The sequence below is a fragment of the Aedes aegypti genome, chromosome 1 (genome assembly GCF_002204515.2).
Source record: "Aedes aegypti strain LVP_AGWG chromosome 1, AaegL5.0 Primary Assembly, whole genome shotgun sequence".
NCBI classification, from domain to species: Eukaryota; Metazoa; Arthropoda; class Insecta; order Diptera; family Culicidae; genus Aedes; species Aedes aegypti.
Window position 1 is genome coordinate 95,303,043 of NC_035107.1, and position 21,904 is coordinate 95,324,946.

Sequence of the window (21,904 nt, forward strand, 5' to 3'; positions counted from 1 at the left end):
AACGAAACATATAAAAAATTAACACGCGAAAATATTGACAAAAATATGTTAGAAAGACTGAAAATATTTGCTAGGTAAATTTCATCAAATTTAGATCCATTTTCTCATCAATCAGTACATGTACATTAGAGTGGTTCAAAAAATCGTTTTTGCTCCACACCGCTCATTCGATTCTGGATCAAATTCTGAGTGTCCTCTCAAAATTTGAGCTCATTTGGATGAAAACTGAGGCGTCCGACTTGCAAACGGTCTTCGGCAAAGTTGTAGCTGATGAACGTATCTCACAGTATCAACGACGCTCTATCCTCCAAGAGCACATGGGCAAACACTATGACCGATTGAATGAAGTGGTTGCTTTTCTCATAGTAATTCCCATATAAACTTTAAAGGGCTTGTGCAGTCTCAGTTTTCATCCAAATGAGCTCAAATTTTGAGAGGACACTCAGAATTTGATCCAGAATCGAATGAGCGGTGTGGAGCAAAAACGATTTTTTGAACCACTCTAATGTACATGCAATAATCAGGAGTAGAGCTTTCATTTGAGATAAAAATTGCTCATATCGTAATTGCATTACTGCGAACGCATCACCCATTTATGTCAAAAATGAGACAAAACAAGTAGGGCAGGCTTGGTTTAGGATCATACCTGCTGGCATTTTGGATGATCCAGTTCATGATACGAGAGAAGAATGCAAGTTTAAGTTCAAAGATTGAGAGTAAACGTCAACAGGATCCTTTGAGTGCTTTAAAAAAATATGTTGCAAATTTTATGCCGATACTTCAAATGCATCTGCCGTACAAAGTATTGTTCATTGAATCAATTTATTGATCTCATGGCATTGTCATTTATTTGCCAACAGATTTACGCTCGTCATAATAAATGTCTACTATTTTTGTATTGATTAGATTATTCAATGGTCAAAAACACTACTTACAGATTCATTTGGAGAGACTGAACAACAGTGATATTGATGCAATCCTACGACGAAAGGTTGAGTGCACTTCCGAGACTTGTTTGGTTATGGTTCAAAGTGGAAGATATGCTACCATTGGTAATAGGTTAGTGTAGGCATGTAAACGCATTCGTTCCTTATCCTAATAGATCTATGAACCTGCAGGTTGTACGTCCGATACATGGCCGTCAACAGCAATGTACCGATACGGTATTACCTGTTCAAAGAATTTGTGGCGAAGAGCTTCGTTCAAATTGTAATGCAAAAAGGACTTCCTCTGAGAGATCACATCAACAAAAAAATACGGTTCGTATTTTGACTTCTGAAAAGTTCATCCATTTCTTAGTTCTATTGTTTCATAACCAGGGCCATGGTCCAAGCCGGGTACATCACGGCGGTCAAGGGAATCTTCCTCGCCCAAACTGGCAACCCTTATCTCCACAAACAACCACCCTCAACCAACGCCTTGAAGTTGCAACACTATCAAGGAGCTTTCCTCATCCTCGCCATCGGTTGCGCCCTATCGTCACTCATATTCGTTATAGAATTATTACGAAACAAACAAAAAAGACACCGCGCATCCCACCCCAAACCAATAAAACCATTCACGAATTAAACCCGCATACTCACCTCTACACATCATGAATCGGTCCGTGACACTCCCGAACGTCTACGTCTTTGGCACGGACGTAGCAACAGGGTGGCACCGGATCCGTAGCCGTCCTCTCGATCTCGATCTGCACGTAGTCTACACCGGCAATCGCCGAAGCCACTGCCGCCGCCGCCGCCGTCGACGCTGGATCCACTTCCACTCCGTGCACCAGTGGTGCCAGATCGTGGGGATTTTCGACCAGATGCTGCTGCAGCAGCTGCAGCTCCCGCTGTTGGTGGTGTTCGACGCAGCAGCACGAGCAGAACGGTGCCGGTGGAGGCGGTGGTGGACTGGCCGCCACCAGGATCGGCGATCCTCCTCTCAGACTTAAGATCTCTTCTAGGCCACCGCAGTCGGCCACCAGGTCCTCGTCGGCTGTGAGTGGACTGTGAAACCGGTGGTTCCCCACCGATACGTCACTGGCACTGAGCAGCGATCCGACGCTGTACCGCCGGAAGCGAACCGTTTCTCCGGTGCAGGTGGTCGTCGTTCCGCATGTGGTGGTCAGCGTCTGGGACCCGTTGGGACCTTTTCCGGTCGAACGGAGCGTACTGAGGGCTGGCGGCGGCAGGTAATACACCAGACACGTCACGCCCACCAAAAACAGGAAAAAGATAAACACTATGTCGAACATGAGTAGCGAGTTCAGCGTCATCAACTGCATAGCTTAGGACACAGTTCGGGGGGCTCGGTGGGAGGCTATCGGGACCTGCCACCGCTGTTGGTTGTGCTGCTTCGCCTTCGATTACGCGCTCACAGTTTCCGACCGGATGACGTTGGATCCGATCGAAGGTCGCCTCGGGGACATGTTGGAGTCATCGTGGAGTACATTATGGGATTTCGGTCGATGGTAGATATTGGGTTAGTTTAAGAACTCTATGAACACATTAGGTCGATTAAAAGTTTGTTATTTGTCACTGTTGTTAACTAGATTGTTAGTGCGGTTAGAATCTACAGAGAGGAAAAGAGAAAAAGGCGTTGGCAAAGCGATTAGTATTATGGGCAGGTAAAGCGGAGGAACAGATTTATCAGCATCAGCGACGGAGAGATGGATTCCGGGGAAAAGACGAATGAAACTTCTCGTTAAACGAGAAATTCTTCGTTGATCCAATGGTTGTTGCAGAAAACCAATTAAATAAATCTGGTGTTTGTCTGTGCAGAAAACATGCAAGTTATCGAAGAACCTCAAACAGTGCATTCCAAAGTATTTTCCGTATAATCCAAAACCACAACGTTCCATACGGTGGCAAAACTTTTAATTCCTCCAACCTTACCCTCCAATAGACAAAAAACCAGTGATCCGAAAACTATTAAAATGTCACACTTTATTTACCAGCAGCTCAAAGTGATAAATCAAGCGTAATTTCCATTCTGGAACGTGTCAACCATCATTCCTCTTGTGACATGGACGACAGAACACGAGAACATGAACTTGTATAAATAGAAAGCTCAAATCAGTCGTACAGAAACGGTCACCACACTTCTGGTTCCATACCCCTCTCAAAGTCGTTTCCACATCGGTCGTAATTCAATATTTATGGGGGGTGATGCCGATGATAATCATTCCCATCAGGGATAGGATCCGGCCATCACTTCAGGACAGACATGACCAACTTTTTTTGAATTGCAAGTCAAATCTCAGAAACTGTATGTGGTAGCTGGCCAAATTTTGTTGTTATTCGTACATTGAAAATCGATTTTCGTAAAATTGAACAAAAGTCAGGCAATATAATAAGCTTCAACAACGATACATGCTACTAAGCATCACATCGAGCATTCCGGGAGAATTTTGTCCATCCTATGCTCAACATTATGAGAAAATTCAGCCTATAATTAACAAACAAGAACAACTTACAACCAAAAAATGGTGACTAGTATTGAAAATGAATCAAACAATTTTGAAATACTTTGCATTGTTATGTTTTTTTTTCGTTAGAATGTTTGAGGATCACCTGTTTGATCTGAGGTTGAAAAAAATGATTGTTGAATGTAACAAAATACTAACAAGCCGAACATCCGAACAACAAATTTCTCAATGAATCCGCAGCTCTGTTGAAATCTCATGATTTGGCCCGCATGCTGCAGTTTGAGCACCGCTGCTTCAGATGTAAGATGAAGGATGCCCGTGTGGTGAGGTACCTCACCAAGCACGTCATAACATCGGGTAATGTTTGGAGAAGGAAGAGTGGGTCGGTCTTTCGTGGAGCTCCTGGTATCGAATCGATGAAACTTTCTCGATATGTCATCACATCGAAGAGGGGGCTGGCAATAATGCTATTATCCACTTTTTTGCACCTCCCTCCGGACTGAATTCCGGAAGAGAAGGTAAGGTGGTGGAGAAGGATGACGAAGTCTTTGTAGTAGCTCTTCGTAGTAAAATGGGATTGGAATTGAATGGAAATATGTCACGTTCCGATAAGGCTGGAGTGTGTGCGGTCAGGGTTCTTTATGGTGGGTGATCGAAAAAAGGGTTTCAACATGATGAAATGAGTTACGTTTAATGTTGAGGTGGTCCTGAGGAGGGATTCCTGTTAGGTGATTGGTATTATCTAGTCAAGGAGTTAGGTTGTACATGTAGAAAAACTGCATCTACGAAAATACTAGGCGACAAATAAACTTTTTCCGTGCTTTTTGACCGTTAGCATTCAGTGATCATGGCCTGCACATGACGAATTCCATCCAGAATGAGTCGAAAAAAATAAAAATCGTGCTCGATAATCTTCAATTTGGATTAAATTTTGTACATGTTTTTGGAATGATAGAATAAGTGTTTTGTATAGAAAAAATGATCATTTTGACTCAAGAATAACTTTTGAAAATGGCGTATAAATTTTTACATGCAACATGTTTTGAAAAATTCTACGAAGCTGTTAATTTTAGAGAAAAGTGTTCTATGAAGAAGTTGTAGTAAACTGTATGGCCTACAAGAAAAATATAAACTGAAAAAATGTTTTATTTATTTTCATCTTCTTCTTCTTGGCATTTACGTGCTCACTGGGACAGAGCCTGCTTCTCAGCTTAGTGTTCTTATGAGCACTTCTACAGTTATTAACTGAGAGCTTTCTTTGCCAAAGTTGCCATTTTCGCATTCGTATATCACGTGGCAGGTACGATGATACTCTATGCCCTGGGAAGTCAAGGACATTTTCTTTACGAAAAGATCCTGGACCGACCGGGATTCGAACCCAGACACCTTCAGCATGGCTTTGCTTTGAAGCCGTGGACTCTAACCACTCGGCTAAAGAAGGCCCCTATTTATTTTCATAAAAATCAAAAATAAAACTTTAATTTTAAATTACACAAAAACCCCATTTTATTTTTTATTTTCACCATAGAATCTTGATAGTATACAGATGTTTGGGACAAAGTTTGATGATGAAGAAATTTTTAATAAAAAAGTTTTTCTAAGAACAACTTTTGGCCGATTTTCAACATTTTTATTTTTTGTCAAAACTTGTACGTTGTGATGACATAATACTTAATAATCTTGAAATAATTCAGAACCATAATGAATGTATGGATAATTTCTCTAGAAGTAGCCGTTTTTGAATTTTGTCGAGTTTAATGCGAAAAATATTAGTTAAATATTAAAATAGGCCATTTTCATTAGTTATTCGCGATATTTCCCCAGACTCAATTGGCTCCGAGACACAATCCAGCTGACAGCATAAGTAGGTTCGTAAGTACCACACCAATACCATCACGACTACCGCCACTACTACCGTCACCGTCGAGCATCTGTGCCACCATTATCGCAAACGAATCCTTTCACATATACAAACTTCTAGTGTTTTCATGTAAAAGTGTTTCGGCTTTTATAAAGTCAACACGTCAACATAAGGGGGGTCTTTAGCCTTGAGGTTACACTTTCGCTTCATAAGCGGAAGGTCATGGGTTCGATTCCCAGCCCTCCACAAAAAACCCGTCCAGCCACCAGAAGACGCCTCACGGAGGACCGTGTTTTGGGGAGCACATCCATCCTCCGTCAGAATTAGATAGTGACTGAGACAAACTGACCCTCTTCGCAGGCAGCTAGCCTCACTAACAACAGAGCTCTCTCCTACCTGCTCGGTGTGAGAGTAAAAGAGTAGGAGAGAATGAAAGTTGATGTAAATATAGATAAGTTAAAAATAAATCTGTATCGGTAAAGAAGCTACAGATCACCTGATTCCGGCACAGTAGTGGCCACGAGCATAGAGTGCCTTTAAAAAAAAACACATCTACATTTTCCTCCCATCCTCAAATTGACCTGCATTCGGTTGCAGCCGGCGCCGTAATTGTTTCTCATAATAATGAGAGTATCAGTTGTTACACAATGAGGATGCTACTGCTCCTTAGCAAGCATGGGAAACATTCACTCGATTATTGCGTTCCTCTCGCTCACATCCACACGCAGTCAAGAGCGTTGTTGCCGTCAGGCTTCTTCCTTGCTCTTGACTTAGGGCGATGACATATTGCAGGAGTAGAGAAGGGATAAAAGGAGAGAAAAGAAAAGAGTCAAAGCTCTATCAATGCAAACTATATGGAAAACGCGCTTACCTGGTATACTGAAGGCGAAACGAAGAGGTTCAAAGAGTTCTGTGGAAATCATTTGCTGCTTCGACGCGCAAGAACGCTAGTGAACGCTAGAGGAATGTGATATGACTGCGCTCGTTTTGGGCGTGAATGGAGCACGGATCAGAACGTTTGGTAATGCATTAAATCCATAAATAGGAAAATTTATGATTGATGTATTAACTTTTGTAACTTTTTTTTTGTAATTTAATTTTAATCCTTTTACATAATTACAACTGATTTATTAATACACTGTTAATCAGTATTTTTGTTTTTCAAATTATTTCATTGCTTTCACCAGTTGATCACTACTTCAGAATATCCTTTTATATTAAATGTGGTGGGAGAATCCCTACTTGGTTTTGCTGACGTAAATGAAAAACTGTTTTCGAACGTAAACAAGAATAGGAGTGAATAATATTGTGCTTGTTCAGCTCTAACCTCTTTTTTAAGTATCTATGATACTACGGGGCAATATGAGCCACCCCGGTTTTGACCTCAAAAACAGTGTTTTAATGTCTAGTGTCATTATGATCTGCTAAAGGATGCCTCAAGTAACCACCACAATAAAAACCGTAAGAATATTCGTTTGAACACTCAAGATATTTACAAAAATGTACAAATTTGTCCTTTGTCATTAAAAGCTTATAATTTTGACAGTGTTTAATTAAGCCTATAATACAATTATATTTATAATTCTGGTAAATTTTACCAATCCATTGAAACTTCTGATCATAATGAACAGTTCGTGAGCGAAATTAAATTTGTTCGTAAACAAAATTGTTGATAAACAATATATTATTTTCAAGATGAAGGTGCGGGGCAAAATGAGCCATCTAGATTTAAGCAAAACAAACGATGTTTTGAACATAAAAATGCATTAACTAAATATACCAGATTATTTTTTTTACTGCATAGTCATCTTTATGCACCATTACAAGTGGAACACTGCTAGAAAATACTTTGAACCAAGTATCGCAATTTAGTACTAATATACCATGGTCTGTTTACTATGTATTATGTATCTTTTAAAAATAAGCCGTCAGAATCAATAATTTCAAGCAAAGCTAATACAATTCCCTTTCCAATAATGTACTCTTCACCACTAAGTCTTCTCTATACTGTTTTAAATAAAAATTATTCGATTGAATGAGGTGGCTCATACTGCCCCGTAGGATGGCTCATACTGCCCCGTATAATGCCCCATATGGTTGGTGACCACGTAGAAAAACATGGTTTTCCAAAAAGTTCCTGAAATAATTTGCAAGTTGATGTTAACATTAATTATCGACGTAACAAGGAAGATAGCATTTCACAGTACAAGTCACTTGCATTTAAACCATAATTTTTGCTGTTTTTCTATGCATTCCATGACGTTTTCTTTAGGCGGCCCATATTGCAAGTCGATTCTGATCGACTATTTCAAAAATATCTGAAACTTTGCACAGTTTTTCAGTTCCATCTAAATCGTCATTTTCCGATATCAAATCTTCAAGTTGAGTCACGACTAACTTTTCAAAAGGGTGTATGTGAAAATGGTTCAAAAATATTCAAAAAGCTGCACAGCAAAAACGGTTCTTTAGATTGTTAGACAACTAAAGAAACAAAGTTAGACAACTAAATAAAGATTCCAAAAAAAATACACACAGTAAAAAAAAAATTTTTTTGCATTAAAAAACATAATTTTTGTCACAAAAACTCAAATATCTCAAAACCCTATCGGAATACCAACGTAATTTTTTGAGGGATAACGGTCCGTTATATTAGCCATCTACCATAAAAATTTGGTGATGGTAAGCCAATAAACAAAAATGTTATGACATTTCAAATATTTCACAAATTTGACACTTAGTGAAAATTTTTTTTTTTCATTGTTAATTTTTTTTAGGACCGCAGTTTGTTGCTGAATTTTTTGTTAAGGGTACCACATGAGGTTAACAAGTTGTTTTCATGATATTTTATTTAATTATTCATAACTATTATAGCATCTATTAGAAAGTTAGACGCGATCCAGTGTTGGGATCTAAAGTCTTGATAGTGTCATATTTTTTATTGTACGTAACTGAAGAAAAATTCTCTCAATAGTGTTGAAACCTTTTGATAAAAGAAACCTATAAGAAATCTAATATTGAAGACAAAAGCTACAAAAAAAGTTTTCTATACAGGTATACGACTAGTTTACCTGCAAAAAATTTACCTCGTAGAGAACAAGGCGGGTCTATACCCAGGTGTTCTAGTATACGTAAAGCAGGTCGGTTTTCTCGGCGCTGGTTTTCTCCACAAAGTTAAAATCTGATTACACCTGGGAGAAAGCGAGTAACTTCAACAACATCAAAAACATGATAGGTACATACCATGAACATACTCACGAAAAAGCTAAAAATATACTACCACTATGGTTATAAAAGATTTAATTGTAAAATGTTTCTTCAGTCAAGCAAACGACACCAAACTAGTCAGTAAAAACTTAAAAGTGATTTTGTTTATTAAAATCTAACGAGCAACATGAGTAGTCGCTTTCTCAACTGTTGCAGGCCGTTTGCAGAAAAAAAGTGTTCGAAAGAGCTACGAAATCTCACCGAAAGCACCATAGATAAACTGAAAGCGGCTGGTTATGCTCCAATGTCTACATTGAATACAAATTTACGCATTTGTACGTCCTGCCGTTTAAACGTTGACAAACGGGCAATCTGTACATCATCGGTGGATCAGGTTGCAGGAAGTTCGAAAACAACAACAACCGAGAAATTACTAGATGCACCGACAACAACTGAGGAGTTACCAGAAGTACCAAGTGCAGATAGTCTTGCCACGGTACCATCAGCGACATCTGTTTCAACAAATCAATCAGAAGATGAGTGCATCCAGAAGGTCAACATCGAACGCTTCAACGAAGGGATAGCTGGAATAAAAGTGACTCCGATTAAATGGACGAAGATGGGTTACGTCAATTATCCCGAGAAAAAATACCGTGAAATCAACGACGCTGTACGAAGAAACCTCTTCAAATTAGGACCTGAGGATGTGGAAAATACAGACTACGATGAGGTAATTATGAATATGAAGGAAAGGTTCTCGAATCTAGCCACGACAAGGAAAGAAAAATTATTGATTTTGTCGATGCTGCCAAGCTCGTGGTCTATTCAAGACGCCATTGATGAGTTCAAAACCAATAGAAATACAGCAAAAGAGGCAAAACAATTCAAAAATAACTGTCTTGCAACCAAAAATGCTAGGTCGAGTACTTCATTAACAGATGAGACAAAAGAAAAAATAATTCAATATTTTGAAGACGATGAAGTAAGTAGAGCTATGCCTGGCCAAAAAGATTATGTATCTGTAAAAAAGATGGAAAGCGTCAAGCAATCCAAAAACGATTAATGATGACTACTTTGAAAGAAGCGTATACACGCTTCAAGGAAATTAACGAAAATATTAAAGTAGGTTTTTCCTCATTTGCAAGCCTTCGTCCAAGGCAATGCAAGCTTCTATCCAATTCAGGAACACATAATGTTTGTGTGTGCACAACACACGAAAATATTAACCTAATCTTACATAGTTTGAAAAGAATCAATTTATCAAAGGATATTAAAATGTTAACTGGTAGTCTTTTGTGTGAAAATACAACATCAAATTGCTATCTACGATCTTGTTCGGATTGTCCAGATTCTTCATCATTGGAAAATACTTGATTCGCTGAGTTTGAAGAAAATTATATTGATCAGTTATCATTTGAGCAATGGGTGACCACGGATAGGTGTGACCTAGAAACTATTGTAAAACCTGTAGATGAGTTTGTGTCATTTTTTTGCTTGAAATTAGAAAGTTTAATTCCTCACGACTTTATTAAAACAGAGCAATCCCGCTTTCTAAAAAATACGAAAAATACATTACAAGATGGTGAATTTTTAGTCATTTGTGATTTTTCTGAAAACAATAGCTTTGTATTGCAAGATGAAGTGCAGTCCCATCACTGGAACGTACAACAAGCTACAATTCATCCATTCGTTATTTATTTCAATGGAAGTACGCAAATTGAACATTTTAGTTTTATTGTAATTTCCGAAGATTTAAGATACGACTCAGTATCTGTAAATTTGTTCATTGCCAAAATGATTAACTTTTTACGCGTTGATAAGGATAAAGAAATCAGAAAGATATATTTCATGTCTGATGGAGCAGCATCGCAGTACAAAAACCGTTAGAATTTTTCGAGCCTATGTCAATTTAAATCAAAGTACGGAATTGATGCAGAATGGCATTTCTTTGCTACGTCACATGGCAAAGGTCCTTGTGATGCTATTGGAGGAACAATAAAGCGCATGGCCACAAGAGCAAGTTTAGCCAAAAAACGTGAGCATCCAATTAAAACTGCAAAAGAACTATTTGATTGGGCGAATCGCAGAAAAGAAGAAGATTTAACAAAATTATCATTTTGTTTTACTACTACTGAAGAGTACGAATTAACGGCATCAGAGCTCAGCTAGCAATATAATAACGCAAAAACGATCCAAGGAACCCAAAAATTTCACTGTTTCATTCCATTGTCAGAAAATAAAATTAAAGCAAAACTATACTCGAACTGTACTGATAATGATGCAAAAGTTTTCGATATTGTAAAAAAATTGAATAACAATAAATAAATAAATAAGTATTAATAAAATGTTTTCATAATCTCATAACGCATACCCAAATCCAAAACTTTTAAAGTTTATATATAACATTTAGAAACTCATCGATCATACTCTAAAAAAAATATGCTGGTAAAAAAAAAATTATTTTCGTGTAATCTGTTAATTCATTTTAATTTATACATATATACATATACATATAATATTTATACATATACATAATATTTATACATATAATATACATAATACTTATGAATACATGAAAACTAGAGTGTCCATTTCCCGGCCATTTCAGTTGTCCCGGGATTCGGGACAAAAATTGATGCTTGTCCCGGGAAATCCCGGGATCCCGGGATTTCTTAGAATTTCGTTAAAAATTGTATTTTCGTTGGAATGGAAGTAAAATTTCAACTTTACAATGTGCTTACAATTGAATTTAAAAAGAGAGATTTGTTTTAAGATGAACAGTTGAATTAAAAAATGAATCACAACACATTTATTCTAATGAAGTTATAAAAAAAATAGATAGTTAATTATGGGTTTGTTGGGAAAGTTAAGGAATTCTCTATTACCTTGGCCGACTCTGATTCAAAATGAGAGCTATGTCGATTTTTTACGTATTTATTACTCATTTTGTTTCTAAATGATTGAGACAAACTTTAGCATACCTATTAATTGGTCTTTAGAATGCCATGACAAATGTGAATTAAAGTTGCACACATAAACAATCAAACATAATTTAAGAATGCAATCGCATGATGCCAACGTACGGTATTAGGACATAAGCAACTGTGAGTTCCATATTCCGTTTTTCGGCCATATTTGCAAAATAGCTGAATGAAATTTATGATTGATTCAAATGTTTTAATTATGATCAACTTCGTTAGTTTAATTTATAGTCACCCGTCAAACGGGATCAGATGCACGGTATTTGGAACAATAACATGTACAAATAGCAAAATTAGATATGGTTAAACAATTTAATATAGTGCATATGAAATTGCTTGTGTAAAATACATAAAATGGTCGACTATATGGTAGGTGTCCAGACATACCAAATGTTTTTTTATGACACCAGGATTTTTTTTGATGATATTCCTGTACAAAAATAGCATCGAAACAATCATAAATGATGGCGTTCTTACTGTTTCTCTAGAATGACAAAATATCATCTAGTCCGGTATGTCTGAACACCGACCATAGTACAATTAATAACTTGAAAATAATCATATATTATTTTTCTCTGATTCTTAAACATTTAAGTCTACAATTTGATCCAGAAAATTTAAAAATTATCACCATTATCTTCTAAGTACAAGAGAAACGTTTTGAAGCTCATTGAAAGTGCTGTACTGGATCATACTTAAAGTTAATTATTATAATTAAGGGAACCAGATTGGCTTACAGTTATGATAACTACAAATGTTGTAAAGTAACGCAATAAAACAAAAATCGCTTTTACTAATTTGGTAATTTAGTATTTTTATGACAATTATTACCTTTTTGTTTGCTCTCCTTTATGATGATTTTCTTTTTTATCGAATAAAGTTTGAGTCTGATAAAAATATCAATGTTTTGTATTATAATATACTGGTTTCCATCAAATTTTACATTCATCTCGGGAAATCCCGGGATTCCCGGGACAACATCATTAATATCCCGGGAAACGGGAAATCCCGAAATTTAACAAATCCCGGGATATCTTGTCCCGGGATGTCCCGGGATGGACACTCTAATGAAAACGACTTGTTTAATTCACGCAAGACCCTTAACAATAAAATCAGCAACAAACTGCGGTTCCCGTAATAATTTACACCGAAATTTTTTTTTTTTTTTTCTACTAAATGTGAAAAATGTGACATGTTTGAAATGTTATAACTTGGTTTACCATCACCAAATTTTTATGGTAGATAGTTAATATAATGGACCGTTTTCCCTCAAAAAATTACGTTGGTATTCTGATAGGGTTTTGAGATATTTGAGTTTTTGTGTCAAAAATTATGTTTTTTAATGCAAAAAAAAATTTGTTTTACTGTGTGTATTTTTTTTGGAATCTCTATAGGCAAATATAATGCGCCACCGTCATAGAGGCCGCTGAGGAAGAACGAGTGAAATGTCACTGAAAATGTTTGTTTACGTCCAAAATTCAATTCTTCAACCCAAACATTAGTTCATAATCAATCGATTATTGAACTATTTTCCATTGGCATACTCATTTTGTACCATTATTCTTGCCATACGTGTGATTTCACAACAAATTTAACCACTAACAAAGAATCCGGAAGTTTATAACCTATGTTGCCAAACACCAATTTTCCAATTTTATCCCACTAATCGTACATGAGCACTGACCGGATCTGTACATTTTCAAAGGAAAAAAAGTTTATTCTGTTTCTCAATGATCTCTGATCGTCTACAAAATAACTATTCCGAGAAAAAGTGTAAATTGTGTGGTCCTTTCTATGCTGCACACGGTAAGTTCTCAACCAAACCCCTTTTTTGCCGGTTCTCCTACTAGCCACCAGATGTCGGAGTGATCGTTTAGCTTTGAAAATATTTGCCTATTTAGTTGTCTAACTTTGTTTCTTTAGTTGTCTAACAATCGAACGAACCGTTTTTGCTGTGCAGATTTTTGAATATTTTTGAACCATTTTCACATTCACCCTTTTGAAAAGTTAGTCGTGACTCAACTTGAAGATTTGATATCGGAAAATGACGATTTAGATGGAACTGGAAAACTGTGCAAAGTTTCAGCTCAATAGAAAAAAATGAATTAAAAAATTTACCAAATTTTGGTGCTGTTGCTTGGAATCACTATATTACATTACTAACATTTTTCAACAATAAAATAATAATGACTAATTATGATTCGTCAATCGAATATTACTTATTTCTATTTGTTTTGTTTCCTGTATATATTTTCCTAATAATACGAGATGAAAAGATGTCGAAGGATATGAACAGTTGATCATGTGAGCCTGATGTTTGATTTAAACTATCAACAGTTTATACATTCGCTCTTGTATAATTTTTAGAGTTCTCTTGGCTTTATATGACTCCATTTAGGCGATTTGAAAAACAGATGGTTAACTGTCAGATGGTTTAGCAACCAATAAACAAATACTAATATCTAAATTCGAAAATCGGATGGATTTTCATCGAAAATTCAACTTAAAAAAAATGCAATATTATTCGTCCCATCTTCACCTATCTAAAATAAATCAATCCAATCCAACGTAAAATAAAACCAAAACAAAGCCATAATGGGTTCCAGCCAATTTGATCGGATAAACCTTGAGTATCTGATTTTGCAAAACGCCTCTAAAATAATGAATTCACATAAGAATTCTTGATTACGATGCGATCAAGTAACAATCAAATTTTGTAAAATTTTCAGAAATTCTTTGCAATTCTTTGGCTTACATAAAACAAACTTGCTTCTTGTGGATTGCTTTGTCAATGCGGTATAGAAAAAAACGATAAGACATGTTTGTTAAAATCTCAAACCGTATTACCTAGTACAAAGTCGAGGATGTAAAAGAGAAGCGTACGCGTTGAAGGTCTCTCCATGCATGTTGTATGAAAATCGCGCTTACATGGCATACTGAAGCGATACGAAGTGGCATGGAAAGTGTGCTAAAGCGTGAAAGCAGTGCGTGTGGTGCTTCGACGCGTCAAAACGCTAGAAGACTATTTAAACTAGTTTTTTGCAGCACTCATATTGTGCGTGAATTTGGATCTGATGAAAACAGTTTTGAAAAAATTCAATTGACAAACACAAAAAGGGTTCTTATTTATATTTAAAAAATTAAATGTGCTTTGTACCACTGAACTGATTTTCAATATTATACAATGAAATTTCCTAACTCAAAATTATCATTTGGCCATTCCTTAGAAAACAATAAAATCTCACAATGTTCCATGACTTATAAATACAAAAGTCGTTATATTTTCAATTATTATATCCCCAGCTTTTATTATAATAAAGTGGTAAATTGTTCTCAAATTTTACCTAAAAACGAACTGCATTTGGAGCCAATCGTGATCTTGTTTATGACATCGATGATTCAAGTTTAGAAAGGATACCCATTAAACGTTTACAGTGCTCGGAGGAAAGGTATACATTTAAAAGAATATTTCATTCCAAAGATACAAACATGATATTATATCTATAACTAGTGTGTTGCTTTAGTAAATGTAAAGCAATTCTTCGTTCATAACAATAGAAGTTTAATCATTTAATTTTGTGTGAAAAAAATGCATTAAACTTCAAATTTCTCGAAAATTATACTTGTTTTTTAATATTCGGTTCACACTTAAATTATTTCACCGACCTCAGTAAAACGTTTAACCGAGAACCCAACAGCTGAGAATTCAGTAATTTTTCAATCCACATTTTTTGCCGAGATCTCGTCAAACTTTACCGAGATTTGGTAAACATCCGAGATATCGGTAAAAGTTTTGCCGATTTTGTTCTCGGCGATTCTGTTTAAGTGTGTTGGCCTAATAGCCATCATTATGCACAACCAGTACACACTTAGAAAATATCACCGACTCCGGTATTTTTTTACCGAAATATAAACCGCTGAGCGCTCGGTAATGTTTTCGGTAAAGCTAAGGATTACCGAACAATAAAATAGAATGATCAGAACAAAATAAATTTCATATTGATTTCAAAGTCCATCGATTTATTTCGCGTTTTCGTTTTCATACCGTTTGAAGATGAACTGCTCGTCTGATTATGGAGATGGGAAACCAGTGGCATCACCAACAACTCGAACGCGCGCTTCAAATCTTGAGCTACAATCCTAGCTCATATGCAACTGTTCATCTCTTTTGCAAAAAACCGCCACCGAATCCGTCATAGGTTAATGTGATGATGCTATCCAGAAACTTAATTGGGCAGTTGGATACTACAACGAAAATATTTTTTTCGACCTTAAACAATAGGTTTTTAAATAAAATCACTCAGGTCGTATCTAATTACGGAAAACAATCAGAGAATATTGAACGGATGCAATACTATCGCGTTGACTATCACACCGAAACAAATTTGGCGGCCTCAAAAATATTAAATTACAATTTGATCGGTTAAGGTGATTATAAAACGAAGCCAACCTTCGAATTTTCAAGTGCACAAGACTGGAGAATCTTTCAACAGTCCGCGATAAAAATCAATCTAATTACTTGCTTGTTGGTAGTGACCAATGGGATAAATTTTCAACGAGGAGCGCTGTTTGGTTCTCAAGTTTTGTGCTCTTGAAAATTTGAGGTGTGACTTGGCTTCGTTATATAAGCATTGTAGCACTACGAACTGAAGTACGGTGAAAAATTACAGTCTACGGCGAATCTAAACAATTTACAGTTTTTTCGGTAAATAAAACGACGATTTCGGTAAAAGTGGACGAATATTGTTTTGATTTTTTCATATATAATATAGAAGGGTTCGGTAAATCTCGTTTGTAATACTGAAACTTCAGTTAAATATTTATTTACAGTACGTTGCCGGTAAAAAACATTACCGAACAACGAGAAAAAATCTAAGTGTGTACCAAATATGTTTTGATCTTGCATTAATCAATTTGTCTTTTTAATAGTTATTTTGGTAGTGATTAAAATTTAAGAACTGTGTCATGAAAATCTGGATTAACTATTCATTAGTTATTTCATTAACGTGCTCAATCGTGTGTTCAGTCATGTAAATTAACAACAACTCATTAATTCTGTTATAATTTTAATATTGTATATACTATTAATCATAGCCTAGGATTGCTATTTCTACTTGTTTCGTTTAGGTTTTATGGGTTAATTCACAAATTTCATAACGCCAAAAAATGTCATTTTTTACACCCAACCACCCCCTTGTAACGCAATTTGCATGAATATTTTTCAAATTTTATATGAGCTGTAACATCTTCAGAACACCCACCCACCCCCTTTAGCGTTATGAAATTTGTCGGCCCTACATTGTAATTTCTAGTGGACTGGACTGCCGAATGATGACGAAAAACAACTTGTTTTGTGATTTTAACGGTTTTCTTGTACGTCATCACGAAGCAATGCTCCTGCTTGATGAAATGATTTTACCCCCTTGCTATACATTCTACAGAGTCGCCTTTACAGGCGCCAGTTGATGCAGATGGACATGGGAAAAGAGAAAAAACCGAATGAAGCAGCCATGCGCTCTCTCTCTGGTTGCAGGCAGTATGCTGTTGCTGAAGCACAAAATCAATGAAAACAAGGAGCGCATTGAAACTCTTTCGAAACCTCTCCCAGTATGCCATACCATTTTTACCACTTCTCTTCTCTTTTCGCCAACACTTCACTTCACTTCTCTTCTCTTTCGGTATGCCATCAGCCTTAGGGGGAGAGCATGTTTTCCCATTTCTCAGTTCGGGGAAGAGCATTTCCAGACAGCTCTTCGTTGTCTCTTTGTAGCTCTTTGCCCAAAAGGGCAAAGAGGACAGCGAAATCATGCTCTTGTGTTGACGGAGAAACCAACCTCAGTTCATCCCAAAAGCAATGATGATGTGTTTGCAGAGCCTCGCAGTAAGCTAGAGCTGTCAAATGGAAGATGTGCGTTTGGATAGAGCCAACGTTTCTCTCCACTCTCTCAGCCATGGATTATTTAACCAACAGCGAATGCTGGTTCATAATTGTTGTGAACGTACGAGGTCGCTTCATCTATCAGATCAAGATGAGCAGAATAAAGCCTGGTTGCCGTTTCTTCAACCAAGCTGAGTGTTTCAATTTCCAATGCACTTTCTACTTGTTCACAGAGCGACAAGTTAGAGAAAAACGGCAACAGAATGATTCACTACCGACTCAGTGTGTCGAAGGCATCCGATTGCAATAGCGAATGATTCTTCACATTCCGATTCCACAATAGAAATATTAGTAGTAGAACGCTAATGGCGCTGTTCTCACAAAACTGAATTAGGCTTTCTATCACCTTAAATTGTATCTTCTCATTGTTTGTTCGATGAAATGTTGTTGTGAATGATTTTAAAATTTATTTGACACTTTGAGGACCGGTACTCAAGCTGTCAGTGCGTGGCAAACTAGATGTTGGTAACACGAACAGTAGCGACATTAGCATTCTCAGGTTAATGCTTCTACTGATTCCACACGAGTGGATTTCGTGGTTGAGAGCTGACGAGCGCTGACTGACTGGGAATACACATGGCGAAATGATTCAGTGAGCGCGACATCCGAACATTCCGCAGAAAGCATTCAGTGATTGAATGGCGAACGGGTTCATTTGTGTCTCCCATTAAAGAGCGAATTGGTGCTCTCTCCGTTCAATGAATCTTTTGATTTCCAGTTTATCTCAATCGTTTGTGATTCGTTGCGAGGGATTGCGCTCACCCTAATAACATTCAGCAGTCACTGAACATTCGTTGGCAGCAGATATTTTATCAGTAGCGTGCGGGTAAGTGTAAGTAGCGCCTACTGGTTTCCTATGTAGGTACAGTCGAAGCTTGTTATAGCAACATCGCAAGGGACCGTTGCTATAGAGAAAAGTCGTTATAGAGAATAGCCATGGTATTGAATAGCTTTTCAAGGGACCGGAAAATGTCATTATAAAGAGATTTTGTCGCTATAAAAGTTGTCGTTATAACGAGCTTCGACTGTACAGCTGTTCTTGCAATAATCGAGTCATTGGCGTAGGAACAGGAGTGCCAGGAGCCATCCAGAACCATCCCCCCCTGAATTTTTGATGAAAGTGGAAATAAAAGTTAAAAAAATTCAATTTAACATAAAGCAAAATCTACTGAATCAATATACAAGACCCTTGTTATTGAAGAAGAAGAAGAAGAAGAAGAAGAAGAAGAAGAAGAAGAAGAAGAAGAAGAAGATAAGGCTCTTGTTATTGACAAAAATCTCTTCAGTAGTTGCGCTATTTTTGAGACAACCTCGCTTGTCTTACACAGCATCTGACTTCGGTGAATTGCGTGGCAACCGAAAGCTTAACCACCCGGCGGTCGATCGATTGGTTCCTGTTAGAACTAGCTTCTTGTTGTATGCGACCGTGGCACAAAAATGCGTCAATATCCTGGAAATTTTATTCCAAAAATTCCTGTTTTTTTCTGAATAGTCCGCTGTTTCAGCGTAAAGCAGCAAATTTACATCATTCTGATTTCTCATATTTTTGAGGATACCCTGCTCGAGGTATCCGGTGATGATGAGAATTTACTAAAAAAATTCGTACAATAACTTCAAATCGTATAATGTCCTAAAAAATATATGAAAAATAGACAAAATTACTAAAGCAATATCTCAGACACTACATAGCGGAAATTTTTGTCGAAAAATAAGGCTTAACTTTCAAGGAATTTCAACATGACCAAGTTTTTTTCAGATAAATGGCAGTAATTTAACCGAATAAATTCTCGCTGAAACCAGGCCACCATCGGCACCCATCGTTAGAATTTCAATTTAATGTCACTGATCGCTAGTTTTCGATAAAACTTAAGAGTGGTCCTTTCGGTTTTCTCAAATTGGTGGGCCCCTTTTATGCCAACTAGCTAAACAGTTTGCGAAAAAGCACATTTTTTGATAATTCTTGGGTACCGTAATTTCGGGTGAAATTGATCATTTTTCACGGTTTTTCTAGTCTATTTTCTATAATGTTAACAATGCCAAACAACTAGATGCAGGAAAACAAGTACGAAGGTGAGCCTCATCGACTCATGTACCGAAATTTTCTGACAAATGTCATTTTAGTGTTAACAAATATCTTTAAAATAAAAAAATCAGGGGATCTCATTTCGGGGTGAAATTGATCACTTGTCAATGCCATTATTGTTAGTTTTCAAAACAACTCTACATGATAAATTTGAGCACCCTGAATCCGAATATGCTTGTCAAAATCTTAACAATGCAATATTTATATAGATAACGAATAGTTAAATTTCAAGAATTACGCGGAAAACGCCTAAATGTATGCAATTTCCTTAGGTAATCAATGATATCTAACAGAAATTCAATTATTTCAACCATTTGAGCTAATTGGTACGAGTTTTGCTGATGAAATCTGGTTTGCGGATATATCTCAAGCATCCTCACAAACTTTCAGGTTTATACTATGTTTAAATTCTTGCTTAGAAATAGAAGTTTATAGGTGTTTGTCAATACTGTACCGTGCATGATTTTGAAATTTTACATTATTTTCATAGTAATAAACATTCTTCAACGCAAAAAGCTTCACAACACACAATTCGACAATAGTTACGACAAACAACGTTTATTTACTGCAGCTTACATTGATATTTGTGCTCCACTACGCATAAATGAAATCGTGTGGTACGATGATCAATTTCACCCTTCTGATCAATTACACCCGATTTTACGGTATTTATTCACGTGATAAGTCTCAAATTTTCCTTAGAAAAAGGCCCCCTCTAGAAAAAAATCTAAGCTACGCCAATGAACGGAGTAGCAACTGTGGGCGATCAATCATGCTCATGCTTATGCTCAGTAAATATTTTGTTATATAAGTTTAAGAATTAACAACGACGGTCATAACATGAACTCTTTTTAAAATCTTCAATTTGGCGCCGTTAAAAATTACGAAGGGAGGAGTAGGTTCAAGCGTTACGGCTCAAACAAAAAAAAATGATTTTTTCATACAAAGGGGTTAAAAGTTAAAAATTGTAGCGTTACGTAATAAATGGACGCTGCTATTAGAAGGACCTCTTTGGTAGAAAAAATAAGGATTTACATCGTTTAACTTTATAATGCATGAGCACTGAAGGAGAATCCAACAGTTGGATAGAATCGTTGGAAATGATCTTAAAGAATCTACGCTTTTCCCTGATTGAAAGCCTAAATATGCATAATCTTTATCAAATACCAGTCCAATTTTCAAAAGTTCACATTCTTCTCAAAAAACTGTAGGTTTCACGAAACCTCTGATAACAGTGTCGAGATCAGCAGACCAAAATCTAGCGACTCTTTTGTAAATGGTCAACTTCCGTGAGCTAAAGACAAAAAGTGGAAACCCGTCATTCTCAACAACCTCGCCAAAGCTAACGTGAAATCCCTAAGTTTTTCACGACTTTAGTTACCTCCCATTGTACCTCTTCTGTTCCCATTCCCTCATTCACTTCATCGAACATTCCCCGACTCGACACATCATCGAAGGGAAAATTCTCCCGTTTTAAATTGAGTTCCACTCTCTACATCGTGAGGAATGTTTGTCACTGCAAACGACAATGTCGACGGAGGAACAACACGAGTGATTTTGTTTAGGATGTAAACATGTGGGGACACACAAGGGGACAAAGGTGCAGGATGAAAGTCTTGTCCCGAACATCGACGACCGTCATCGCGTTACATGGCCCAGGATGGATCAAAGGGAACCGGCTGGAGAAACAATCGTGTGTTTTTGCACAACGGCTGGAGATTGATAACAATCTGGACAAAATTCTGGATATTCATTATGTTGCTTCATGAACAAGAACACATTTATTCGATTTGGCGAATAGTAACGAAAGAGAGGATCGAGGAAGAGAAATCGTTGAAGTCAGATAAGCCCTTATGAAGGAACGGTGTCTAATTGACAATGAAAGCTCTCAGTTATTTACTGTGGAAGTGCATTTCAAAACACTAAGCTAAGAAACATGCTCTTTCTAAATAGGTATGTTACGCCAGGACAAAGGAAGGTATTTATAAATAGAAATCACAGTTTTCACATTGCCATTTTGCCCACTGTGCTTCGATGACGATGATGATACCGATAAGGCCAATGCTAATACTTGTGCGCTGATTGAGAGGCTGGAAATCGAAACCTCATGACGGTGATGGATGTGATAGTTGATTGTTGTTATAAGCCTTGTACCTTTAGTTGAAATGGGATTGGAACGGATGTTTAATCGATAGTCTTTTTGATTGAACATGACGCTTAGACCTCTAAGGGCCGATTTCTTCACCTTCGCTTAACCCGTAAACCACGTTTACCCATACGATTAAACCAGGTTTAAGGCCTAAGCGGTGGTGAAGAAACCGCTTATAATTCCTAGAGAATCTCCTTCTTTTTTCTGATATTGCATCTCAACTGGAAAAAAGCCTTTGTATTCACCGGGTTTTTCCCAGGTAGTACTCTCGAAACT

The 21,904-nt window shown here is 36.9% G+C and overlaps 1 protein-coding gene across 2 annotated transcripts in view; it reads right to left on the reverse strand.

The window, feature by feature from the left end:
- Positions 1–1,556: 1,556 nt before the first annotated feature.
- The window catches only part of LOC110676167, a 56,658-nt gene continuing 36,310 nt past the window's right edge, over positions 1,557–21,904 (reverse strand). For both annotated transcript variants that reach the window (XM_021842977.1, XM_021842973.1), the window contains one exon: positions 1,557–2,556. In XM_021842977.1, coding sequence (XP_021698669.1) covers positions 1,586–2,269 — 684 coding nt within the window. In that variant the 5' untranslated portion in view covers positions 2,270–2,556 and the 3' untranslated portion in view covers positions 1,557–1,585. The remainder of the gene's footprint in view (positions 2,557–21,904) is intronic.